Source organism: Pelodiscus sinensis, chromosome 8 (assembly GCF_052426305.1).
Source record: "Pelodiscus sinensis isolate ZL-2025 chromosome 8, ASM5242630v1, whole genome shotgun sequence".
In the NCBI taxonomy this organism is placed as follows: Eukaryota; Metazoa; Chordata; order Testudines; family Trionychidae; genus Pelodiscus; species Pelodiscus sinensis.
Window position 1 is genome coordinate 70134713 of NC_143059.1, and position 26879 is coordinate 70161591.

Below are 26879 nucleotides of genomic sequence, written 5' to 3' on the forward strand. Positions count from 1 at the left end.
CCCCTTGCTGCATGGTCCCTGCCTAACCGCCCCCCCCAGCTGGCAGGAGTGTTACACTTCCACGGGCTGAGGAGAGGGGAGTCCCGTGAGTGAGAGTGGTGTGTGATCGTCCTCAGGCGGTACGTCACACCCAGCCGAGGGGAGCCCCCCGGCCCGGCTCCCTTCAGCCCCGGTGGTACCGTCTCTCCGGGCGTCACGCTGTTCTCGCTCGGCTGATTTGGCCTTCACCTTTTTTCCTCATTAGGTGACACCCTGGGGCGTTATCTGATTGGACCTCAAGGGCCCCCGGGCCCCCCCGGGCTGCCAGGACTCATCACCACCATGGACGGACAATCCTTGGACTATGCTGAGCTGGCCAGGCGGGTCATGAGCTTCATGAGGAGTAAGCACCGCGTCCTGTTCACGGTCGCATCCTTCCTTGGAATTCAGCGTCGCAATGGGGCCCTCTGCTGAGCCCTGGGCTGGGGGGGAGGGGTCTTGGCAGCTATTTTACACCCGGCTAGGGAATCAGCCCCAGTGCTGCTCCCCGTGAACAGAGCCCTGTGTCTCGTCTCATTTTCAATTAGGCTTAGCCCCTTCTGACTTACTCCTTAGTTTGGATGCTAGACCCTCAGCCTCCTGCACGCAGACTCAGGGGGGATAGAAGCTGCGATCGTCCCTGTGGGCAGCGTGGAGGTGACGATCTCGCCTCCGCTTCCTTGGGTCAGACCGTCTGCCACTGCCTTGTCCTTCTGGGACTAGGCGCCCTGTGCGCGAATGGAAAGTCTTCCCCACACACTCAGTTCCTGGATTCGTCCCCCGTGACAGTCAAACTTTCCATTCCCACAGGCTCTGGTTACAGTTTTGAGATGTCCGGCTCGTCATCGTCATCGTCCTCGTCCACCGGAGCCTTGTCGTACGAAGGCCTCCTCGCCATGCTGCAGCGTAAGTGCCCCGTGCCGCGAGGGCTGCAGCTCCCCTTGCTGCTCGGTACCCTCTGGGTCACACTTGGGGACACTCGGCTTGCCAGCCTGGCTCAGATCAGTAGCCTGTCCCTGTCACCAGCACCAGCTGCTTCAGAGGAAGGAACCCAGCAGCCAGCTGCCATGGTGAAACCGGCTCCTTGGGCCATTTTCTTCCTCGCCTCCGTGAGTTAAAGGTTGCCCTAAGCCGCAGACCGGAGGGTGTTTATCCCTTGCTTTGGGATTATTGACCTCCGGATCGTCTTGGGTGCTATTTGTGAATGCAGAGCCAGGAGCTCTCTTATTAGCGCTGTAATCGCATCATGCTTCAGGTCAGAGGGGAATCCCGTAGCGGGGAGTTAAATAGCGGTGACAGCTTGGGATTGCAGAGCGCTCTACTAGCTAAGCAACTGGAGCCCTGGGGGCAAATCACCTGGCGTCTCGTTGATGCGTCTCAGCAAAGGGTGGGCAATCATTGCAGGGAGGCCACTTACTGAATTTCGATAAGTGGGGACGGGCTGGCTCCACCCCTGAAAAAGGCGGGGCTTTAGGTAGAAGGGGTGGAGCTAGGGACTAGCCTCCCCCCAGAGTTGTCCGGGGCCGGAGGCTTTGACACAGCAAAGGACTCCTGGCCCTGCTGCTACCATGTTGCCTGCAGCCGCCCGGGGTTACACAGCTATTTAAAAAGCTCGCGGCTCCGGGCTCTGGTAGGGTAGGGCTGCAGCCATGAGCCACGAGCAGTTCAGATAGGATCCCGCTCCCTGAGCCACTGCCTGGAAATTCAGTGCCATGGGCAGCAAGCTAGAAATAGCATATAGATGCAGGTCTGCAGGCGGGAGCAAAGCATTAAGCATTAGCCACCTCCAGGCCCCCAGGTCTACTCTTGCCCCGCCCTGCTCTAAATTAACCCTTCCCCGCTAGACACCGACACCAAACGGAATCCAATCAGGCCTGGCACTCAGGCTGGGGTATCAGACGGCCCTTGGCGCTGGAGAAGTAGCTCAGCCTGTTAAACTCAAGGGCTGCTTCTAGACTGGCATGATTTTCCAGAAATGCTTTTAATGGAAAAGTTTTCCGTTAAAAGCCTTTTGGAACAGAGCGTCTAGATTGGCCCGGACGCTTTTCCGCAAAAGCACTTTTTGCAGAAAAGCGTCTGTGCCAATCTAGACGCGCTTTTGCGCAGAAAAAGCCCCGATCGCCATTTTCGCTATCGGGGTTTTTTTGCGGAAAACAGATCTGAGCTGTCTACGCAAAAGCTTTGTGCAAAAGGGACTTTTGCCTGAATGGGAGCAGCATAGTATTTCCGCAAGAAGCACTGATTTCTTACATGAGATCGTCAGTGTTCTTGCGGAAATTCAAGTGGCCAGTGTAGACAGCTGGCAAGTTTTTCTGGAAAAGCGGCTGATTTTCCGGAAAAACTGGCCAGTCTAGACACAAGCCAAGCAGAGCAGATCTTGGGGCAACTCAAAGAGACCAGCGCAGGGATGCCTGTCTCTCGGGGAGCCCAAACCCCGTGGCGTCCTGAACTCTATGAGCCACACCGCTTCCAATGCAACACTCCAGGCATGTGTGGGAGCATCCCGCTGACAGTCTGAGAGGCTCTTTCCCTGCACGCCCCGGCGCGGAAGCCCAGCTGTCAGGCGGTGGAGGGTTGCAGCTGGTTCCTTCCCACCCTCTGTGTCCCAGCAGCCGCACCAGAGATGCATTTCCCATTTTCTTTCCAGGAGAAGACATTCGTCAGTATCTGGTTGGACCTCGGGGTCCCCCAGGCCCGCCTGGACCCGGAGGAGACGGCATGTCTCTGAACTATGACGAAATGACCAGACGGGTTATAAGCTACATGACAAGTAATGATCCTTGTGCTTGTGTCTGTCTCTCTGCTCTCTCCAAGGGCCTGTTCGGAAAGCCACGGAAGTGGCGGGCAAGGCAGCCACTGACTCCGGTGGCCTTTGTGGCAGGCCCAAAGTGTAGATGGGGTTGCCAATGGCTAGCACAGAGGACTCCTTGGGAACACTTAGAAAAGGGCTCAGGATAGCTGGTGGCCTGGTGACTGGGGAGCAGGGGCAAAAAGGAAAAGGGGCAGTTGCCCTGGTGCCTGATGATTCAGAAGACGTCAGGGCCACCACTGCTGCCACTGTGGAGTGACCAGCGCCCCTGGGTCTTCAGATCTGCGCTGGAGTGCTGTGCAGAGGGCACTGGGCGGCTCTCCCAGCTGCCTGTCGAAGGGGTGAGCCTGGCACAGTTCACTCCGGGCTGCAGCCCCGTCTCCTCTGCCCAAGGCTCCACCCCTTCCGGGAGCACGGGGCTGCCCCCACACAAACTTTGCCCATGGGCCCGGCCCGGCTGTTCAGGGTTTGGTTCAATTCTCTGCTTTGTTCCGCTTACAATCAGGCCCTGAATGATTGGCGCCTATTACCCAGCCAGCTCCAGAGGGGAAAACCACTTTTGGCCATTCGAGCTGGCACATGTTTGTGGTGTTTGTAGCCCCACCTGTCCCTCCGGGAGCGGATCAACCTGGGTGGCCGAGTTTTGCTGGCAGAACCATTTTGGCAACGCAGATTTCAAAGCCGCGAGCTGCCCGTATTGGTCAAAAATCAAATTTTAAACCCACACATTTGCACTGAAAGCATTGCATGTGTAACCCACACACCTGGTGTGGCTCACTGTCCCATGTAGTGGCACTTAGAGCACTTACAGCCAAAGCTCAGAGCAGGGCAGCTCTACAGCCTACTCTGAGAGCCAGCTGGTTTTATAGCTCAGGCTGCAGAGGCTTCTACACTAAGCTCCAGAGGTCCTAGGTTCAAATCCACCTGGTGGTGGTTGCATATGCTTATCCAATCAGGGAATAGGAGTAATACCATGTGATTCATCAGCTCAATCACAGCTAACCCTCACTGGTTGAACCTGCATGAGCAGTCCCTAGAGTAAGGGATTCAGAGAGAGATTTGTCCAGTAAATATGAGGCTGTTCCAGGAGCAGAGAAAGAGGTTAGATTCACAAAGGGTGAAATTCCCATCTAGCGAGGAGGGGCAGACTGTGGTATCAGCTGAGCCCTGTTTTGAACAGATCCTAAGTGGTACATACCCCTTAGCCGTGGGTTGACCTTCTGTACAGAGATGAATTTCAACCCACCGGGATTATTATTGGCTCTTTGTCCCACACTGAGAGGGATCACGTTTCAGTGACACGTGTACTGTCGAGCCTACGTCCCTGTAATCCTCACAGCAAAATGTTTTTAATTTCCTAGATAATGGACTCAGTATTGGGCTCCCCGGCCCCCCAGGATCCCCAGGGTTGCCTGGAACATCTTATAGTGACCTAACAGCTTTACTCCAAGGTAAGCGCTCTGGCTGTCAGGTCCTACTGGCCATGTGTCAGGTAGGTAGCAATGTTCTTTTACAGGCTGATCAACAGCTTAGGGGAAAGTATCCTTTCCTGGGAGAGGAGAGTATAACTACGCCATCATCTACAGGAGAGTCTGGTTTAAGCCCAGCACTGCCATTACCACCTGCTGTCATGGTTTACCCTCCGATGGGGCGTTCTGCCCTGCTTGCAGACATGTGGTTACACTGTACGAATGTCACCGTTCCCTCAGACTCACAGCGTCCCTAACAGACAGCGTGTGGTTTGTGCACAAACCTTTGCGTATCGCCTCCGGGCACTTGCGCCATCTGAAGGGCGGTCAGGAGGCTGACTGGGGCCAAACCCATCTGGGAGCTTGGGACGTCTCCGTTCCATGTGAGGCATGGAAATAGGCAGAGGTTGCCCCATCGCTCACAGAACTTTCTCTGGGACTCCTCATGTGCTCTTGCTGCAAAGACAAGCACGGGAATGAAGCCTTTTCACCAGCTGTCATTTGCAGGGGACCGACGCTTTGGGTGTAGTGGGGGGAGCCTGACAATGACTTTCTCTTCCCTTGTTCTTGCAGGTTCTGATTTTAGTGGCATTGTTGGACCCCCAGGGCCACCAGGACCCCCTGGAAGCCCAGGTCTCCCTGGAATGCCAGGCAGCTCGCTCTCCACGTTTACCCTGGAGGACGTCACCTCTTACCTGCAAAGTAAGGAGCGTCCTCCTCTCCACAGCTGCTGGGAGGGGTCTGGGCCGGCAGAGGAAACGACACGCAGGGAGAGTTGGATGAGCACGTCCCATTAAGTGGGACTGAATCCCCAGGCAGCTTGCAAATCTCCCCAACCTCTGTTCTAGGGCGGGGAGAGAGGTGGAAGGTGGGGTCGGAATCCTGAAACCATCAAGATTCCAAAAACCTTGACACCATCAAGGTTCCGAAGTGAGGGTCCTTGCTGGGTCCCCGTCCTTTGGCCAAAATGCTATTTCTCCCCTTCCTGCTCTCCCCAGGAGTGGGCTACGCGTCCGTCTCTGGACCTCCGGGCCCCCCAGGACCTCCAGGGCCCCCCGGGCCACCAGGGCTGTCAGGAACCGGCCACTTCTCCTACACCGACAACGTGCTGAGCGACACATTCAGGAGCGAGCTGATCCAGTATCTAGCCAGTAAGGAGACTTGGGGTCTGAGGGCAGAGTCTCACCACCCGCCCACTCTTTTCACCTGTTGCACCTTCCCTGTTCTGCACGGGACGGGACGGGACGGGACGGGCAGGTGGTAATATAGCATATAGCATGCGGCAATCTGAAGATGTACACCACTGGAGAGGTGATGGGTGCTTATTTTGGTTATATTTAAAGGTGGATTTATTGGGTGTTTTCTACGGTTGCCTGTTTTATGGGGAAGGCATTTTCCTCATGGACAACAGGAAAGGGGTATGGTCTAGTAGACTGAGCCAGCAGGAGGTACACCCTGAACCCAGCCTGGCCTCCATCCTGTGCTGACAAGCTGCTGAGGGCAACCTTTGAAAAAGTGGCTTGCATTCTGGAGAGACTCCATCTTGCGGCTCCGTGCCTCAGTTTCCCCTTCTGGGGCTAAGGACACTTCCCAGTCTCGTGGGGCAGTTGGCAGATGGAAAGTGAAACATGTTGCCTGCTGCATTCTGCAGTCAAATCATGTTGCAGATCCTCAGCCACTGCCCGGCATATCGAGGCTGCCAGCCACTAGAGCCAATGCCCACAGTCTCTCTTTGTCTAGCAGGGGGAGTGTGGCATTTGTGTGTCTGTGGGCTACAACCCTATCAGCGCCTGTTGTGTTTTGCAGGTGATGATGTTCGAAGGTTCATCATAGGGCCTCCTGGGCCCCCAGGGCCGATGGGACCCCCGGGGCCAAAAGGAGATAGCAGCATTGTGACTGGGTCATATGGAGGATCCATGGGCGCCGGCGGCTCGTACAGTGGATCCCTGGGGGCAGGAGGATCGTACGGCGGATCCCTGGGGGCCGGCGGATTGGACGATGGGTTGCTGGGTGCAGGCGGCTCCTACGGCGGATCTGCGGGAGCAGACAGAACACAGGGCAGATCGACGAGTTCAGGCGGCTCCTATAGCGAGTCATTCACCGGATCGCTGGATTACAACGAGCTGGCGCTTCGGGTGTCGGAGAGCATCCAGAGTGAGTGCGGAGTCTTCTCCCACTGCACGTGGGACCTCAACTCCCTGAGTCCTCCAACACCCCATCTCTCTTCAATCACCCCCTTCCCTTCCTACCTCCTTCCCATCGGATGGGCCAAAACTCCTTCTGGCTGAGCAATGCTGGCTGCAGCTCTCTCCCAAGGCCATCGCCCCTGGGAGCAAGGCACAGAGCTACTGATCCTCGCCAGCAGAAAATTCCTGTGCAAGGAGGCGGAAATTAGCCTCCCGGACCAGGCTACTTCTTCTCCTGGGCCACTGGGAGCAAATTACTGCAGAGTCACAAACCCTTGGGTGCAGAGTGATCTGTGAATTCTTTGCCAGAGTGAATTGAGCTTCGTTATTTCTAGCAGTAGGCAAGGGGCAGCCCTCACCTGCCCAGGGAAATGACACTGTAACGCACGGCTTTGGGGGATTCGCCTCCCTCTGTCTTTGGGTGAAATGGCGCCTGTGCAGAGGTACCAGGGCAAGACCCAAGTCCCTCTGACGTCCTCAAATTAGGGCTCGCATGGTCCTGGGGTTCTTGTGTTGGTCCCCCGCACAGGGGCCGTTGTTCTCTGGTGATTTAGAAGGGCAAATTAAACCGCACTGCTCCAAGACGTTGAGTACAAGCTCCAGAGCAGTGAAACCACATGCAGCACAACCCTCTAAGAGTCATCCTCTCCTGCAGGAAAAGGGGATCTCTTACTGGGTTAGCCCCTGGAATTCACCCTGCAGGGCTGGAGCAATGTTAATAGGCCACGAATCTGCCATTCAAATCACCCCAGGACAGGGCTTGCCTTGCCGAAGCTTCTGTCACTGCCCTCTTTGTCGTTGCTTTAAGCCCCACGTTTAATTTCCCAGGCCGAGGCCTCCTTCGGGACGTGGTCGCTTACGCTGCGCAAGGTCCACCAGGACCTCCTGGGCCACCTGGGATCAGCAGGGTGTTTGCAAACTATGGCAACGTCACTGAGGACCTCATGGACTTCTTCAGAAGTAAGAACCACTTTGCTCCCTCCCTGCTCGTGCCAGAACGTCATGTGTTCTCGCAGCCTCCCCACGCTGGCCCAGCATTGCTGGCTGAGGTGCTCAGAGAGGGTGGGGTTCCCTGGGCTTCTCTCATTGGCAACGTTCGCTGGCCCTTGCATACTGCAAGAGTAGGACCCGAAATTCAGCATGTCCCCTGTGCCACAAGCAGGAGGAGAAAGGCTCTTTCCGTCTTCGGCCTCGCTTGCCGCTCAGCACAGGGTCGGGAAGCATTTAGCCTCAGTCAGGACAGCCCATTAGCCCATCACAGAACCATTTACAGCAGCCTGTGGGGCAATCCTACGCCAGCTGTGCAGGTTCCAGCTGCAGCTCCATACGTTTCGCTAAGAACTCCCTGTGCCGTGTTCCTCCGCTCTGGGTGGCATCGGTGAGGATCTGGAGACACCCGGCTGAAGCCAGCAGGGCTGTTCCAGGGGAAGGGAGATCAGAATCTGGCCCAGAGCCTCCCCAACATCCCAAATCAGAAAGAAAACCCCAAACAGACCAGGCTAGACCACTTAGGAAAACAGACCAGAGAGCCTGGATCGGAGTCTGGTTGCAGGGCGGCTCGGTGTTTCTGCAGCCAGGTCAAGGGCCTGTTTGCTGGCACATCCCACTGATGCATTCATTCCTTTTCCCCTACAGCATATGGTACCATCCCAGGGCCACCTGGTCAGCAGGGAGCCAGGGGCTACCCAGGGCCCAAAGGTAAGAACTGCAAACCTGCTGCCTCCTTGCACTCAAGTCCAGGAACCTCTGCCAACCAGCCAGCAGCACAGGCTCTGGGAAGAGTCTTCTAGCTGCGCATTGCATGCATTGTCTTCAGCCTCTGATCCCTAGCGTCACCCTAGCCTTGATACCCCCTTTTCCCCCACCCCAGCTCTTGCCATAAGCAACGAGTGGGGCGGGGGGGCGATTGACCTGCAGGTCACAATGAAAAGCAAACATGTCCGTCTTGTTCTTGCAGGTGAACCTGGGCCAATGGGGCCTCCAGGACGCCAAGGACCTAGGGGCCCCAAAGGGGAAAAAGGAGAGAAAGGTAAGAAATGGCCAGTCACCACTACTTACCCCCGCCCCAAGGGCTGCAGTGCTGCACGTGCTCTGCACTGCTTGGCTATGTCTACACTGGCGGCTTCTTGCGTGAGAAATATGCAAATGAGGCTAAGTGTGGAATATCGCCGAGCCTCATTTGCATACCTAATGAGTCGCCATTTTTGCAGAAGAGGCTCTTGCGCCAGAAGGAGCTGTCTACACTGCCTCTTCTTGCGCAACAAAAACCCTCTTGCGCAATGCTGTTGTTCCTGAAAGTAATCAGCAGTGTGGGGGCTGACATAGCCCTTGGGGGCATCTTCTGGTGGCTTCAATGAGGGCTGGGAGCCTCGGTTTGAATCCTGGCTCCAGCTTGGACTTGCTCTGCACCCTGGGGCGAGTCGCTTGACCGCGCCTCCCATTTACCTCTCCCACCTCCGGGAGTAAATGGAATAGAATCCCTCTTCCCTCAATGCCCAGAGCAGAGCCACATGCTCCATCCCTCCTCCGAGGGGCCCTCTGGACAGCTGGCGCTGAGCCCTCATTAGCAGCTTGGAGAATACTCTCTGGGCCAGCCTCTGAATTTTAGGGAGCACCTTTTGCTTCTTGCCTTTATATTCACTGTCCAAAATAACTCACACCGGAAGGAATCCTACTGCTATAAAAGGCCCTTCCATTGCCAAATTCTAAACCATGGTTGGAACCAAGGGGGAGTTCTGTGAGGGCCAAAAATACCCCTTGCCGTAGATCAGATGGCCGAGACCAAGTGTAGGGGTTCACAAAGGGTGAAACTAAGGCCAAGACACGGAGGCGGCACACAGCCCAGGCAACTCAGATACCATGGCGATAGACAACCTCATGGAAACCTTCATAAATAACCACTACGAACCCCCTGCCATAGAGGCTGCAGTGTTGCATATGCCCTCTGCACTAGGGGGACTGAAGGCTATATGCGTACCAAAACCCAAGGGCAAATATCGGTCTGAAAACGAAAGGCAGGTGAATGCTTTAAGGTGTCACCAGAACAACCCGTCTCCGGTGACTTTGCCTTTTTATACCCAGCATTTCCCAATCTTGCTCTCTCTCTCTTAGGTGAGCAAGTATTTGTTGGCAGAAGAAAAAGAAGAAGTGTCGGAGGTTTAAGTTAAGCACCGGGATCAGCATTCCGTTCTGCCGGCTCCACGGCTGCCATTTTGGAATCTAGTCGAGAATCTGCCTCTTTACTGGCTTCCTGCTAGAACATCTTCCTAGTCAGTCAACTAACCACAGACTTGGTAGTTCAGGACGGGTCTTTGTTTTTCAATTTGGTGTTGTTGGGCTTTCAATGACTCTAGTTTGAACTGCCCAGCAAACAGATGGGTCTCTGTGCATTAATCCCACACACACATTGTCCACTGATGCAAATTGTATTCACGTTCCCGTATTTGTAACTTAGGTCTTCTAAGGACTTCCTTTGTCACCAAGACAGGCATCTTGCATTAATGCCAGACTTAGATAAATACAGTAAAACCTGCTTTAACCAACTACTCAAGCATCCTGGAAATTAAAAAATCCAGGCAGGTGAGCAATTTTTCTGAAATCAGACTCCGAGCCAAGGTTTTGAACTGAAACTTGGACAAAAGTGATTGGGAGGCTTTGGAGATCATAGAAGTAGGTTGTCTCAAGCCACTGAGCTTGAGTGCAGGTTTCATTGTACTTGCCACCCGTCGCTGTGCATGGCTATGGATTGTCTCTTCTTTTTGCTGTGTTCTGATGAAAGCAACAATGTAAGAAACTCAGCCACACTTCTGCAGGGATCAGGATTTCTTGGAGGTGAGGCAGAGTGGGTGGAGGGATGCGTGGAAGTCTCCGTATCATTTGACAGTCAAAAACTGGGGAGCAGCTATGCTGTCAAACGCCGGACATGTAATTCACCAGCAATGGAAACTGAAGAGTAAACATAACTCAGACACTAGAGCACACAGAGAAATACCTGACCTCTGTTTACACTTCAGCTTCCCACCTGCACAGGTGCAGTGGTAAGATGTTACCATTTCATTATTACTAAAATGGAGGCGGCCCTTATAAATTTCAAACACGCTTTTTGGCACCACTCAGAAATGCATTTGGAGCTGCTTGATAAGTCCATGTAATATTGCAGTAGAAACAGATGCCACATCTGTTCCTTTCATAGGCCAATGCTACAAAGCGTGGTCCTACAACACTGCCATGCAATTGCATACAGACACACCCAGGATGGGCACCCATATGCTATGCAGGTGACTCTGCCAAATATCCTTTTAATTTTAAATGCCAACTGCATTGCCAAGATGTGAAGGGTGTGGGGACATTAGAACTTAAGCACTTTTGGTAAACATGATTTGTTGTTTTTAAAAAATATTTTTATACGGTTCTTTTTTTAAGGTGGGGGAAAATGCAATTTTGAATGTAAACCTCCCAATTACTGTGTGTTTTAACCCTATGTTCTCCGATCAAGGATTTACATTTGGAACTCAGCATTAGCCTCAGTGTCACAAGGCTAACATTAGGGTTCATTGGCTCAAACGAAACACAACACATCATGCATGGAGATGGTAACACTAGGCACCTCAAGAACCAGGCATGTTTTCAGCACGTCCTATCACATCACGGCACATTATCAAAGTGAGCTTTATTTGTGACAAACGGTCACTGTCCTAATTGTACAATGAACATAGTCAACCTAAATAGCCAACTGCCTGCTGACTGGGCACATGATTTCCATCGTTAGTAGGGAATTACACACATGGGGCAAGGGGAGAATGGCCCCTTTGTCTCGTTGACAACATCTTCATTTTTTTCAACAGTCCAATGATTTCACAATTTTAAATTTATCCCATCAGTGCAGGGCTAATCTGGCAGGGACAGAACTGGCCATGTGCTGGCTTAACTGGAAGGGCTCTATGACCTACAGAGATTAACGAGTCAGTCATTTGACCACTGAAGTGTATGCAGTTTTCCATTTAACAGTCTTACCTCACCTGCCCGTTGAGAGACACATCAGTAGCACACACCAACCCCATCCCCCAACTGCTTAGTCAGGTATACTCAATTCCAAAATTACCCTGTGGATAATCTCAAGGCTCTACGCTGGCAAATGCTGATTTTCCTCCATTTAAAGGTGTTAAACTGGAACTGGGCGCTTAATTGCTAGACAGGTTTGGTATCTGAGCTTCATAGATCAAATCATAGATCTTACTGAAAACAACATCTGCTTACTTTCATTCAAAGCGTAAACACCACTCATCAGTTTTATTCACTAACTCTAGTGAAGGGCCCATGCTACAAAGTCTAGCTGGTCCATTTGGTTCCTGTATTATTTTGTTTTGATGGTTTGAAACATGGGCTGTGTTTAACTGGCTGGCTTTCTGAATGCACAGAAGCTTGCTATATTTTTAAATGAACAAAGTTTACTATTGGATTGTACATACAATGCCTGTACTTGATGAGACCTTCCCTTTGTAATAAAATGCCCTGAAAAGTTTCACTTGGTGTCTTGTTTAACTACTGCAACAGTGTTGGAGTCTGTACATGTGTTTCCTGTCAATGCCTGGAAAACCTACCAAACTCCTCCTAGCTGGGGTACCGAAATAACTTGTACAGTGGTGAGACTGAGCACACTGAACCAAACCGGAAACCCTGTGTATGATGGAAACCACATCAAGCCAGCAGATGCAACAGCACCCCTCCTTCCAGTCTCTGCGCCTCTTTGTTTGGAAGAAAGTAATTTTTAGTTTCCAACGTGGTTTAACCAGTGAAATTCTGTGGCTTTTACAGAGGCAGACTGGCCTTTTTTGCTAGGTGCTTTTGCACAGACTACAAAATCTTTTTATTTACTTATCATTGTTATTTTAAAATTATTTTCTCTAGTGTCTAGACCTGGACTATGCCATACCCAAGAAATGTGGAGCTTGACAAAAAATAACTGACTGCCCTAAACGGAGGAGTGCGGCCGGTTGTTTGTAGACCACACTGCCTGGCCATTCTTTCAAACAGCTCTGGGCTACTCATTAATGAGGGGGTGGTTAAGAGCCTGGAGGAAGCAATTCAGCCAAGCTGTAAAGGATGTTCTGGCAGCTACAGCACTTGGCCTGGCTGTTCTCCATTCAGGTGCGGCCTCCTTGTGTGAACTGGGTCACGCCCCTTCCCTACCTCATGCTGCAGGTCTCCATCCTAGACAGCATGGCTTGTGATCGTACTCAGTACAGACCCCTGCCAAGAACCTGCCCATTAGCCCCTGCTGGACTCCCAGAGGTAGGCCAGGAGTTTCATTTGTTCCCTGCTCCTGCCCAGTACTAGCTGCCACTAATGTTATCACATGCTGCCACCACTTGTAACTTGAGCAGTGGTGTTCTGGTTTGGGGGGTGGATTGTTTGGCGAGTGGCCGGGACTGGTTTCCCCTTGTGAGCCACTCAAGGTTACGGGGCCCCAAGCAAGGCAGAGCTGCTGCCAATGAGCAAGGAGTCTCCATGGATGAATCACTGGGAGCCAGGCCAGTGAGGGGAGGTAGGCATTTGGGGCAGCCATGTCCCAGCATGGCAGCTTCTTTCCGTAGGCTGAAGGGCAAGGCCTTGGGGCCTGCAGCGGCAGAGTGAAGGGGAAGAAGGGGGTTGCCTGTGGGAGGGAATGTGGGGTTTGCTGGGGCCTGGTGAGGGTGGGGGAGGATTGGGAAGGAGCTTTGGGGCCAGAGGGGATCAGCCATGCTGGAGTGGGGGCTGTTACACTCTGCTAGGGGAATAAAGAGGCTACACTTTGTCCCCATTCCATGTGCAAAACTTAGTCACAATCCCTCAGGAAGCCTGAGACAGCCCAGGGGCTGAATGCGGGGAATTGGGCTGTTCAAATATGAAGGGAGGTGGGAGGCTTCCCGCTCATTGGTGTGTGCACATTTTTGTTCCTTTTCAGGTTGAATTTTGCCATGAGACATGGGGCTAGGGGAGGGGTGTTATAGAACTCAGGCTCTGACCCAAAAAACACATGATTTTAAATCTCATCATTTTTAAGCAATTCCCACGCTTTTGAGGGACTTGACAAGAGTTTTACTGGTGTGGTTGGCAATAACTGAAGAGGGGTGTACATGTTTTTTGGATGCTTGGCTGCCACCAGCCATGGCCTACAGCAGTGGTCTCCAACCTTTTTACACCCAAGATCACATTTTAAAATACAGACCAAGCCAAGATCTACCGCCCTGCCCCTTCCTTGAAGCCCCGCCCTCTCTATTCTCCTCCTCTCCATCACTTGCTATCCCCAATACTTATACTGCTGCTTTAAAAAAAAAGTCTTCTGTAGGAAGAGGTTTTTCCAATATTTGGCCTGTCTAGACTGGACCAAATGTCAGGAAAAAACCCCTTCTTTTGGAAGCCACCTTATTCCTTGTGGAAAGAGGAATGTAGGGGTGACTAAAAAAGCCTGTTTGCTCTTCCACTAAAAAAGCAGAACAACAAATACAACCCTGGATGCAGAAGAGTTTTTCTGGGATATCTCCAGAATCCTGAAAAACTCTGCAGTCTAGCTGGACCCTTGCTGTGTTGAGACAGGATGTGTAGTCTCTGGGGTGGGAATGAGGGATTTGGGTGTGGGAAGGGGTGAGAGGTGCAAGCTCTGGGAGGAAATCTGGATGCAGGAGGAGGTGGAGAAGGGGACACTGGCTCGGGGAGGAGGCTCCAGGCTGTGCAGTGTTGGGATACTAAGCAAGCCACAAGCTTGCGGATGTGAGGGTGCAGGAATTTGGGTTGGGGTATGTGAGGGGCAGAGGGCAGGAGGTTCCAGTGTTTGATAGGCTCAGATCTAGGGTCTGGGGAAGGGGGAATGCAAGAGTAGTTGTGGTCAGATGGGGGCTTGTTGGCTAGGCTTCATTTTTAAATAAAATACTATGTTAAACACAAAAAGTTTCTGCATTGTCTTTATTTATGAGAATGACAGGAAACCTGCCTTGAGTAAAGGGTCACTAACCCATAGAAAAGTCATTTGGGAGCAGGGGACACAGTACTAGGGAGGGGTGCTAGTGGGTTCTGGGGCAGGGGAGAGGAGGCAGGGTGCCAGGACAGGTTTCTGTAGTAGGAGACAGGGTGCCAGAAGGAACTGGTTTCTGCACAGAAGGACTGACCACAGGGCAGCCAGGCTAGAGCGAAGAAAAGTGGCTACCCAGCCAGCTGGCCCTGGCACTCAGCCAGAGTGCACCAAGCTCCACGTGGGCAGGCGCAAAGGGGAAGCCACTGATCAGCTGGAGCACAGGGCAGCCTCTGTTAGCTGAAAGCCACAGTCACCTGGCTGGGGTGTTTCAGCCCTCCCGACCTCCCACCATTCCTCGCAGCTACTCACCTGTGTTGTTGCTCGGTAAGTAGCTGCTCCTCAAATGAGGAAATCTAATGTAAATGTACTGCGCAGGCGCGCACTTCAGAGAGGGCTCAAGAGCTACACTTAGAGCCCCTGAGATCTACTGGTAGATCGCAATCTACTCCATGGGCCTACAGCATTTTCATGTGTTAAGCATTAGTATTCATCTAGCCCAGCTCAGAGAATTTTCACATAATGGAAGTTTGGTGGGGCCTATGTAACGGGTTTGATGGGCCTCAACACAAACGAAAAGGCTGACTTTGCACTAATTGTCAGTCTCAGTAGAAAGACCAAGAATCACATGGACACTACCTGAAACTGAAAGGCCAGTTGCTCTGGATTAAGTCCTAGGCTAAAGCATGCTGACAGAGTAGGGTGCAAGACTGTCATTGGACTTGTGCAGGAGAGTTCAACAGGGACCTAAATCTACCAGGGCTCTGGCAGAGAGGTCTTCCCCCATCAATAAATCCACACTGTGGTTTAAAGCTGAAATTTGTTTCTATACAAATTATCTGTAAATATGCAAAATAGCTCATGGAATAAATTGCCTGACAAAGGTAGCTGGGTAAAATTTGGTAACTGTGTAGCATGTCTGAGACATCCGCTCTGTAGAGAAGTGCAGTGTAGACAGCTGTTACTGTATAAAATCTCAACAGATGCTGACACTATCACACCAAGGCATGCGACTATTACCAGGCTACAGGCAGAGTAATTTATAAAATGTCCTCTAATGGTTTTTAATACTTTCCACGCACCTGATTCATCCATACAGCACTTGCACTTAGTACAATATTTGTTTTTGCTTATGCAGAAGTACACCTCGGCAAACTTTGATTTTTTTTTTAAATTTCTGGTTGATGGTTTCAGCTCTTGCTCAATGTGACTAGTCATCATTCACATAAGGGTTTGTGCAAAAAAAACCCAGCCACACTGCTTGTTATTGCACAAAACCTCCATGTGCCAAAACAATTTGAATAAATTATGCAAATGAAGCATGGCACTGCCAGAAAGCCAAAGGGAGAGGTATTTTTCCTTTTCTGGTGAAAGGCTTGACTGAACAGACAATTCCTCCTCAAGCATAAAGTCCCGATACATCATTTGAAATAATCAGCTTTCAAAAAATCCTGTAGAAAGTCGCTTTGAGTGGCCCCAATCGTCACTCACTTCCCGTCAGACGGTTGACATAAAAGGCAGTAATACAGCCTTACCTGATTTAATTTCTGCTTATTCTGAGTTTTCTACAAGAAAATCTTTCAAGTCAAATGAGGACATCCCTGACCCCAGGTGACAAAACAGCTGCGTACAACCTTTTGGTAAGAACCTCAATTGTGTGCTGTTTTAATACAACAGAATGAAATTTCCTGGCAAGGCCATGGAGCAAGGAACGCTCCTCTCCCTAGTATGGACAGAATTCCTAGGACACAGCCACCTTCTCCCCCCCCGTCCCACCCGCATCCCCCTTCTGTTCTGAAATGTGATTTGTCCTTTTCATATGTGTTCACTTTTTTTTTAAATTGTATCCTTTGGTATATATGGTTGTGACTATTTTCTTCCACTATTTGATCTGAGGAAGTGGGTCTGGCCCACGAAAGCTCATCATCTAATAAACCATCTTGTTAGTCTTTAAAGTGCCACATAGTCCTGTATTTTGTTTCATTTTACAATGGGTGTGCTTTCAGGGGGATACGTGGGGCAGGAGAAAGCTTAGAAAAAAATATTTTTAAACATTCCTTGTGTATATAAATTTACACCCCTCAGAGGGGGAAAAGAGGGTGCAATTCTGGCTTCATTGAAGTCAAAAGTAAAACGCTCATGGACTGCGGTAGGGCCCAGATATCACTTTCTGTGGCCGCTGTGATCGGAGGACCATTTTAACTTTAAGGAGACTGCTTTAGTTCTGGGTAGGAGCGTCAGAAATGGGATCAAGAACCTTCTACAGTAAGTATGACAGAATTCAGATTATCCAGCAATCTGAGGTATCCACCTGAAAGGTTCTACTAACAAAGTCTCTGACTCTGTAAACATTTAAACGCAGTAGTGGCTTCATGCTGTGAGTAGTGCTATTGAACTCATCCATGTTTACAGGGTCAGGGCCTAAGCGAGCCACGTAAGGTGGTATTGAAGCCTGCTTCCAGGGTCCACAAAAACGGACCTAAGGCTCTGACTCTGCCAAAAGCAACAAGAGTCAGCCTGGAGCTATACAGAGGGGAGGTGCACAAGAAGTGCAGCACCTGTGATGTGCAGATGATCTGTGGCACTGGAATTTCAGCTGATTCATACGGGAAATTTCCACTGTGTAGATTACAGTTTTGTTTAGGATGGATTCAGAGCAGAAGTTTTCCTGGACTTGCATGTTAGCAGAATGTCAACACCACATTCATTTTCCAAAGAAATACTGAAGAGAGTACAAAAAAGTCTGAAGTTAAGGGACCAGGTGAGAAGAATTTGGCACTAATTTAGAAGTCTCAATATCTTCTGGAAAAGCAGATCCCAGTGGGACTAACTGTACTTTTAAATAAGGGAAAGTCTGTTGTAAATAAAGGACGACAACTGAAATGTTCAGTTGCACTTCATAAGTTTGTACACTTGTTCTGGTGGCATTTATCATGAGGTTGGAATTAAAAGTGAGCATGTGCAGATTGTGACCATGCTGTTTAGAAGTAAAGGCAGCATGACATTTTAGCATACCAGATTCAGTGAAAAAGGCAATTGTTTCATCTGAAAATAAGTGAGATCAGGCTTCAGACTGAATTTAAACGTGTCATTAACAAAGGCATAAAAGCAATCTTGTGCACCTCCTTCATGTTCCATAATCTTCAAAAAAGCAATTCTATAAGCTTAACTGCCCCTAAACAATATTTTACCCTAGATTTTATTACCAAATGGTAATTTTACATCAGATGTTATTTATCAAGACATTTCAAAATACTGTAAGATATTTTAATGAATGCAGTATAACTGGAAATATTCTAAATCCATACCTGACCACACATTGTCTGAGGAGGTTTCAGCTGCTACATTCCCTTCCTGTATTCTTTTAATAAATTAGTTTATCCAACTTCTGAAGGGATAAGGTTACAGAGATTATTGAGGAAGGTAGTGGAAGTCAAATAAAAAGTCTTACAAATGCAGAACAAGATATATAGTGCGTCATAAAACAGATTAGCAAAAGATAATTCAAATAACCAAAAATGATGGGAGTGTGAGGAGAAAAAAATATACCCTGCCTGGGAAGCGAGTAAACATTGTGAATGAGGTGAAAGCATAGTTTGGATAGGGAAAATCTGCCTGACGCCCTCACAAAAAATTAAACACTAAATGTACTTTGCAACCGTTTTTCACACATTGTTCTGGTGACTATAGCGATATAAACACTATTTAATATTATATTTAGTTCTAGTCATTTTATAAAGATGTAGCTTAAAAAGTAGAGGCCTTCAAAGACATTTTTCACCCTAGCATTTTAAAATAAACATATTACAGAATTTTGCAAATAGCGACATATAACATTCTAGTATGATATGGTATGTGAATTTACATCCAGTACACAATACATATTTATATAATAAAATGCCAGAAATTAAGGCTAGCTATAAAGTAATTTTCAGAGTAAGTTATGCTTATCAAAAATGTTACAAAATTTAAGCAAAAACATGCATTTCTCAATTATCTTTACTGTGCTGTTAATTTAAATTGTCTGCACTAACAGGCTAAAAGTTCAGCATCCAAGATTTCAACCAAGGCTAATTAAAATTCTACATTAATTTATAATCAGTTCTTTCACATGCATCACTGTTCCCATGAAATGAACATTATATGTTCAGCAGTCTCATTTCTTTTGCTAGCTTGCATCAAACAAACAAAAATAAAAGAACTTTTACAAAGATACTAAAAGATCATCTCAAATGACAAACCAAACATTATTTTACAAATTTAACTTTGGCATACCAATGTACAGTTTATAATACTGTCTTGATATGACTCAAAATTCTAAACCTCCAAGTCTACTTTTCCTTTTCCTCACCGGGTACAAGATAAACATTTCAGATTTTTCTTCCCACTGCAAATCAATCAAGTAAATAACCCACAGTACACGTATGAACTTGAAAAATAAAAATCATAACACGTTAATTATTATGTGGCAAAAAAACCCCAACCCAAACACATACATATCTGTAAAGTAGTTTGTCTACATATTTAACTTAAATTGACAAACAAAAATTTCAAAATATTTCTATTCATATCAGATATCGGCAATTAGTTCATAAATATGACCAGCCACTTCCACTTCTCTGATGGAGTTTCAAATGAAGAGACTTTGGTAAAAACAGAAGGATTCATCTACCCAGTCCAAGTATGTTAGAGAAACAATGTGCAAATGCACATTATACTTTGAAAATACATTCTATAGTTTTTACTTCATTTTGTAGAAGTAAATACCTCTGATGTGTAAAGAAAATAATAACTTGTGCATTTTAAAGTTAGCGGTTTTTCACCTTTACATATTTTAGTGCAAAATATTTTAGGGTGAGGAATTATGACAAAAATGGCAGTAGCAGCAAGATTTTTTTTTACAGTAACCAATACTAAGAAGGTTTTTTTTTTTAAAACAACAATAAAAGCCTATCCTATTGCAAAGATTAATAAGTATCTCAGGCACTGGATTAATGAAACTAGCACCCCATTTCATCATGGATTTTAATGTACAAAACATGTAATGGAGGTTTGGTTGCTTGAGTTATGATGCCAGAAGATTTATTTTTAAATGTTTAAAGGCATTTGCTGTAACTAATTATGTTGAGGCTCTTTTTCTTCTAATTCAACAATACACTTTGAAGAAATATTTCTGCCCCAGGTTAAGAATGACTCTCTCAATAACACAAAACTTTTAAACTCTTTACAGCACAGATTCAGTTGTGAAATTCTGCGGTGGATAAATCAGTGTTAATAAAAGGTAATAATATTGCATTGTTCATATAACTTGTGTAACAGTTTCTTTTTGTGACCTTAATGACTATATCTAACATTGTAGGCTTATTTGCTTAATGTCAAAACAGTAGACAACATTTCTGAAACAGATTTATAAAGAAAAAAATTCTTCTTGAAACATCTGAACGATGACATCATATTATCATTGCAGATCAATGTCTGTTCTTCTATTTCGTCTTCTCCCCATCAGAAACAAAAAGGAAAATCTTGACAGTGACAGTTGATTGTCTCCACTGAAACTTAGAAGCACTGAGATCCTCTGATGTAGTTTGTAAATTCTACTGTGGCAGAAGCTGGAGATATGAGAATTCCAAATAAGAAAATCTACAGAAGTTCCTAGTTACGATCCAGTGGAGTGCAGGCTAGGGATTGGATAGAATTTGGAAATCCGGCTCTGTGTTGAAGGGTTAAGGCATTCAGACTCTCCAGTCATTTTAAAGAAAACTTCCTGTTCTTGAAGTTTCCTAGCAAATTCCTCTTCCAGTGTCTAAAAAGAACAGATTAACAAAAGTGTATATGGTGAAGTATAAAGAAATCCACTTACACTGTATTATTTGTCCAACTTTCACGTAACAGACTACAAAAAACATGGACAAACATCAAATTGAACATTCAGGTCTTACTATTTCACTTAGTCTGCATCTATAAAACAATCTGCCCAAAGCAGTAGCTATGTTTAAGTGTCCAATTTATTTTTACACACACAAACACACGGGCACAAACATTCTATTAGATGCTAAAAGGTGGATAACTTGCAAGCTTCTTGGGTCTGCCTCCCTTGTATGCACTGTAGCTTCTAGATACTCTACCGATTTTTTTGTATATTAAATTTCACTGTTTTCCTGGGATTGATTTTTTTGTCCTGCCCTATTTGTAACCATTCAATTTCAGAGTATGATACAACATTTATCTGTCTTCTGCTTATAAACAGTTCTTGGTTACCTTTTTTCTTGGTCTTAGTTTCTCTCTCCATTCCTTCAGTTCTTGGCTGTGTTCTTCATCTAACTCTTTTAGTTTCTGAGTCTCATGTTCAACTAGTAGATGGCATTTTTCATTCTGAAAGTAAGGCAGATAATCCTTAAAGAAAACTAATTCAGATTAGACAATTAACCATTTGCACAGTAACATATGTTGCCCTAATTCTTTTAAACCAGCTTACACTGCATATTGTGATGTGAAATAATTATACGATAATGCAATGTTAGTACTGTATTCTTATCAAGACCTCATGTTTCCAACAGACCCAATGATTGTGTGTTATAAAATATGGCATAATCAGAATATTGTGAAATGTGTTTTACTGGCCTGGAAGAGGGGTTCTAAAACTTCACTGCACTGTGATCCTGTTTTGACAACAAAAATTACTACACAGGGACCAAAGTTCCACCACCCCAGGTGGGGGAGGCAGGAGTCAAAGCTGAAACCCAAAGGCTTCAGCTTCAGGCAGGGGTCCTATTACCTAAGTCCTGCCACCCAGAGCTGAAGCCCTTTCACTGTGGCTTAGGTCCTGGGCAGAGGGGCTCGTGCTCTGGTCCCAAGCGGTGGGACTTAGACGTCAGTTTTGGCCCCCAGCAAGTCTAACATCAGCCCTGGGGAGTCCATAGAAACAGGGTCACAACCGACTTTGGGGTCCTGACCCACAGTTGGAGAACCACTGGTGTAGAAGATAACGTCACTCAACACTGCATGTTGTCTTACTGGCTAATCTGTTCAGTGTCACACAGTGCATCTGCTCTGTTCAGTCACGTCAGTTTTGTCAGACTCAATTTAAGAGCTCCTCACATTAGAACAGTATGCTTGCAACCACCTCAGCCATTGATTCCAGTAGTTGAGGCTGACTGACAAATCAAAGGCTATATGTCTTGAGGGAGTATCAGAATCACAACTACAAAGAGGTAAAAGGCAACAAGCCACAGGAGAGTGCAAGATATTTATGCACATGGCTAACCTTAAACACATGAGCTCATCTGCCCACCGAAAGCTCATGATACTCTTTAGATTTTTGTTAGTTTCTAAGGTGCCAAAGGACTACTCAATTTTAAAGAGATGAGTAGCCCAACAAGGCACAAGGGAACGGGACTACTTACTGGGGATGTAAAAAGACATGTAAAAATGTTACCGTGTAACTGCTAAAGTTACTGTAATACACCGCTGCGGGTTCTGCAGTATAACTTGAACAAGCCAAGCCAGTGCTCCTAGGAAGGTTTCACTGCGGGTTGCAGAGTGACAACCAGCTCCTTGAAAGCTGTTTCACTGCCACAGTAAAGCTTCCTCCCCAGGAGGAGGGCCGGAAGCAACCCTGGACCCATTCCTGGGGAGATGGCTTTGCTGGCAGCTCTGCAGTATCTGGCTACCTGGTGCCAGCCCTGCTCCTGGGGAGCCAGATACTGCAGAGCTGCCAGTGAAGCCATCTCCCCAGGACCAGGGACAGGGCTACTTCCAGCCCTGCTCATGGGGAGGAAGCTTTACCGCGGCAGTGAAGCCACCTCCCCAGAAATGGGACCAGCAGGGGGTGCTGCCAGCCACGTTCCCAGGGAGCTTCATGGGCTCTGTAGCCGCGAGCCAGCGTATAACCTGGAGGTGGGGGGGAGGGGGAGCGGAGTGGGCTGGACACAGACAGAGCTGCTCCAGCCCTTACTGGTTATCTGGAACCAGTAAGCCTCATCCATTAAGGAGGCTTACCAGTTAACCGATTAGCCTTTTACATCCCTATTACTAACCTGCGTAAAGGCAAGGATATGCTTAATACCTTGCTGAAGACTTTCATTATAAACATTTGCCAAAGAACCTACATCACCAAGGTTGTCTTAGGCATCAATCCTAGCTGAGCTCAGTCTAAGACCTGAAGAATGGGGAACACTGATAGCTAATGGTGCTGTACCCTTACATCATTGTCTTCCTCCTGAAGCCAGCTGGGAGCCAAATTATCCCCTGCTACAGCTCAAAGCAGCCAAAGGGGAGGTCTAACTTACACCAGCTGAAATGGCCCCTAATGAGGTACAGAGCAGGGGGGTTCACTGAAGCACATCAATGCTGTGAACATGTTCACTTCCACATGGTGCTGTGAAAGAGTGGTGCAGCTCCAGTTTCCTTGGCTGTATGCTACTGTAGGATTTCCACTGGCAGGTCACTTAAATCTTGAATCTGCCTTAGGTTACTGGAGCAAAATAGGCTATGTCTATGTGGGGAGGGAGAAAAGGGGGTGGGGGGAATCGGAAAAGCGGACACACTCTTTCGCCATCCCTGTAAACCTCATTTTACGAAGAAAAAGGGATGTGTCAAAAAAGAGGAGGTTTTCCCAAAATTTCGTGCCATACAGATGCACCAAATTTCGGAAAAGCCTCTTTCAAAAGAAAAACAGGATAAGCAATTTGCGTATCTTTTTCCAACTTTTCTTTGTAGTGTTGACATAGCCCTAATGGGGAAGAGGATATGGCGAATGATGTACAGCAGCTGGTTTTACAACTTACGTCATGAAAGGACCAAAAATTGAGGCCTAGATCACTGTAAATTTAGTTGTGTCCCACAACTGCAGATATAATCAGCATCCTGTCCTATGCAAGACAGGGTTCATTACATATAGTACTATAGAGCTACTGTTATGGTGAGATACTGACATCACGCAGAGGAACTGAAAAATCAATTAACAGAAGATGGTGCTGCCTGTCTCTGTTCTGAATATTGATTAAAAAATATTAAAAAGAAATATTGCCAAAGAAAAATAGCAGTTAAAACAAAGGTTGATAAGCACAAAGGTAATATTTCTTATTTTAGTGTGTGTGCACGTGTGCATGGAAATCTATTTATCATTAACTATGTTATAATATACTGCATCTCTTAGAGAAGGCTCTCAATTTCTATATAGGTAGGTATTTCTGTAAGAAAAAAACCAGCAAAACATTTTCCTAATCAGTAAATTCAGAATTTGCTCATTTGGTATTGATTAACATGACTCTCATCATATACTGCTTATTTTATGCTCTATATGTTTAACCTGTAATTGGTGCAGTTCTCTGATGTTTGCTTCACACTGCAACTGAAGGTCCCGCATTTGATTTTCATGTTTTTGATGTTGAGCCAACCTCTCATTTTTCTGCCTCTTTTCTTCTTGAGTAGCAAACTAAAATTAAAAGCAGAGTAGGTGATTTATACTGTACTTAATACTGCTATATCTTATAAATGATTTTTCTAGGGATGTAAAGAACATAATGGATGTAAAGTATAACTAGACAGAACGTTACAAGATTAAAGTCATCAGTGTAATTTCCTGAATTTTCCATTATACCCTTATCCAAAGTAGGCTCCTCCCCCATCTCTTCTGTGTCATGTCACTTCTCCATCTTTGTTTAAAATCCCCATTTAAAAATAACTACTACTTCAGTGCCACTAAAATAGGGTTGAAGAACTTTTTTGGGGTCAGGGGCCACTGACCCACACTGAAATCAGCCGGGGGCTGCACACAACTGAGAAGAGGGGGGGGAGAATCTTCACTTATGTTGCTCCTGACTGAGAAGGAGAAAGACCCCCATATCAGAGCCTGGGTGGGGGGCTAGTGCAGGCTCCCTAATGCTGAGCCTCAGGGAACAGATCTAGGCACCCCTGCCCTAAAATATGCCAATTACAGTTATTATGAACCCAAAATCTTCTTGTGTAAATCAACAAAGTACTGTTGACTTTAATGGTGCAAATGGATTTGCACCAGCTTAGACTCTGGCTCTACATTTTTAAAAAATAATGGAATGTTCAAAATATGCATAAGCCATAAATGAGTAATTCTTGTCTTTCACCTCATATACAATCTTATTTTATTAAGTGCACACCATCAAATCTACAGCCCCAACAATTCAAAAACTTATGCCCGTACTTAACTTTACACACTCAGTAGTCACATTGATTTCCATGGGATCACTTACTGTATGTAAAGTTAAGTATGTGGTAAGTCTTTTGAGGACTGGCGCCTAAAATGATCAACATCATTCATATTCAATAATTAGAAGGTGTACAGATGACTGCATCAAACCTAGGCAGTCAAAAGTCAGAACCATTTAAATGTCTATGGTTATATCCAATTGAAGTAATCTGATCTGCTGCAGGCACTCCAGCTAACCTTATAATGTGCTCATGACTTGGAAACATCAAAAGTGACTGGGGCACACAACCAACTGATCTGTACAAACAAATCTGGAGAAGGATTAAAGGTAACCACAAATACTTCCCTTACACTGCAAGTAAAAATGGCTGCTCCAGACTGACCCAGTAGGTAGAGTTCTCTGATAAACAATCCAGTCTCCATTTTACAGTGTGATGATTTTAGAAATATATTCTAAATTCATCAAACCTGCACAGAGGACTGGATGGCACTCTGTTTGAAACTCATTAAAATTATACTCCAAAAGTTGTTCATGAAAGGAAACACTAAGCAATATAAAGTTCTTAACATTCTCATGCCCTTCTGACATAAGAGACTGATTTGGGACACTCATGCTGCTGCACAGGGTAATATCGATAGGCCTTCAAACCGATGCCTTTTAAAATACAACTGAATACATATAAGCATTAGGGATGTCATCGTGTAGACATCCAAACAATTAACTGGTAAGCCTAGGTATCAGTTAACCTTGTGAACTACACACATTTCCCTCTGCCCCCACTGCCTCTAACAAAAGCTGGCTCCCCACTAGCACTGGATCCGCCTACTCCTCCACCCCCATGGTGCTGCCTCTGACAGAGAAGCAGCAACATAGAAGGTGAGGGAGGCAGGTTGGAGCCAATACTTGTGGGAATCGGTTGCCTATTGGAATACTGTGCATATTGGTTAACATGCACCCGCTTCCCCCCTCCTTCCCCAGTGCCTCCTTCAGCAGGGAAAGGGGGGGGGGGCAGGAGCTGCTGTTGGAGGGAACCAGGCTAACAGCCAGTTCTCCCTAGCACTAACTCCCCAACGTTGCCTGCCCCACACTGAGCTGCTGCCTGTAGCAGCGAGAGGCATGGGGGCAGGGGAGCCTCTGTCCGTGATAGACTTGAGCTCCCTGCAGACAGAAGCTGCGCCGCATCCAATGGAGTAGCCTCCGTCCATGGTAAGTATGGGCCCGGGCCCACTGCAGACAGAGGCTGCTCCACAGCAGCAGCCTCTGCCCGTGGGGGGGGTCCAAGCTTCTCTCAGACAAAGACTGCACCGTAGCAGCAGCTACTGTCTGTGGACAGCTCGGCCCCTCCCCCCAGACAGGGGCTGCTGCCATCCTGTGCTGCTGTATCAGAGGCAGCAGCAAGGGGTGGCAGGCAGCCATTCTGTGTGGGGAGCTGGTGTTCAACTGGCTCCCCTCATGGACTAGCTCCACCTGCCACTCTGAGCTGCTGCAGGGGGCTCCCCGGGAGTTGGACTGCTAAGATTTCATGGAGTTACACAACTATTCCATTACACAATATCTAACATCCCTAATAAGTATACTTCAAAACTTCACTAGACTCAAGTACTTTCAGGTATTTAAACCAGAGATGTGTGTCAGTCACCTGTTTAATCTTCTCCCGATCCTGTTCTGGAGTGCTTGATGAGTTAATTCTTAAACTTTTCTTAAACATAGCCATTCGAGTCTTTGCTTCCCCTCGCTGGATTTTGGGCAGTCTTGCTCTTTCCTGAGTATGCCTGTTCTTTAACTCCTCAATAAGCCGTTGATTATATCGTTGCATCTGTTCTGTTTCCTAAAAAGGTTTTGAACAAAAACTTTGTTTTATAATATTGCTATATGACTAACATTATATGTTTAAACAATTAGGCCCATGTGCTTTCATCCATCTCATTTCTGCAGGGCCTAATTCAAAGCTTAGGGAAGCCAATGGGTGTCTTTCTGTTGATTCCAAAAAGCTTTGGATCAGGTGCTAATCCACGTAAGTCAAACATATATGCAAGTTCTTTGCTGAATATGGAAATGTGCTTATCATTAGGGCCCTACCAAATTCATAGTCCATTTTTGTAAATTTCACCATCACAGCGTTTGAAAATTTTTGAATGTCTTGGTTTCAGATATTTAAATTGT

At 47.2% G+C, this 26879-nt stretch overlaps 2 protein-coding genes across 4 annotated transcripts in view; one reads left to right on the forward strand and one right to left on the reverse strand.

Moving 5' to 3' along the window:
- The window catches only part of COL17A1 (collagen type XVII alpha 1 chain), a 70321-nt gene extending 58318 nt beyond the window's left edge, over nucleotides 1–12003 (forward strand). The window contains exons 47-57 of the mRNA XM_006135380.5: nucleotides 245–382; nucleotides 829–924; nucleotides 2666–2788; nucleotides 4189–4278; nucleotides 4870–4998; nucleotides 5295–5447; nucleotides 6103–6450; nucleotides 7311–7442; nucleotides 8118–8180; nucleotides 8440–8511; nucleotides 9594–12003. Of these exons, the coding sequence (XP_006135442.3) occupies nucleotides 245–382; nucleotides 829–924; nucleotides 2666–2788; nucleotides 4189–4278; nucleotides 4870–4998; nucleotides 5295–5447; nucleotides 6103–6450; nucleotides 7311–7442; nucleotides 8118–8180; nucleotides 8440–8511; nucleotides 9594–9649 (1400 nt within the window). The 3' untranslated portion in view covers nucleotides 9650–12003. The remainder of the gene's footprint in view (nucleotides 1–244; nucleotides 383–828; nucleotides 925–2665; nucleotides 2789–4188; nucleotides 4279–4869; nucleotides 4999–5294; nucleotides 5448–6102; nucleotides 6451–7310; nucleotides 7443–8117; nucleotides 8181–8439; nucleotides 8512–9593) is intronic.
- A 6211-nt stretch (nucleotides 12004–18214) lies between these two features.
- SLK (STE20 like kinase) overlaps nucleotides 18215–26879 on the reverse strand; it is a 63301-nt gene continuing 54636 nt past the window's right edge. For all 3 annotated transcript variants that reach the window (XM_089780225.1, XM_006135378.4, XM_006135379.4), the window contains 4 exons: nucleotides 26356–26544; nucleotides 23840–23965; nucleotides 20788–20901; nucleotides 18215–20332 (listed from right to left, as the gene is read on the reverse strand). In XM_089780225.1, the coding sequence (XP_089636351.1) occupies nucleotides 20186–20332; nucleotides 20788–20901; nucleotides 23840–23965; nucleotides 26356–26544 (576 nt within the window). In that variant the 3' untranslated portion in view covers nucleotides 18215–20185. The remainder of the gene's footprint in view (nucleotides 20333–20787; nucleotides 20902–23839; nucleotides 23966–26355; nucleotides 26545–26879) is intronic.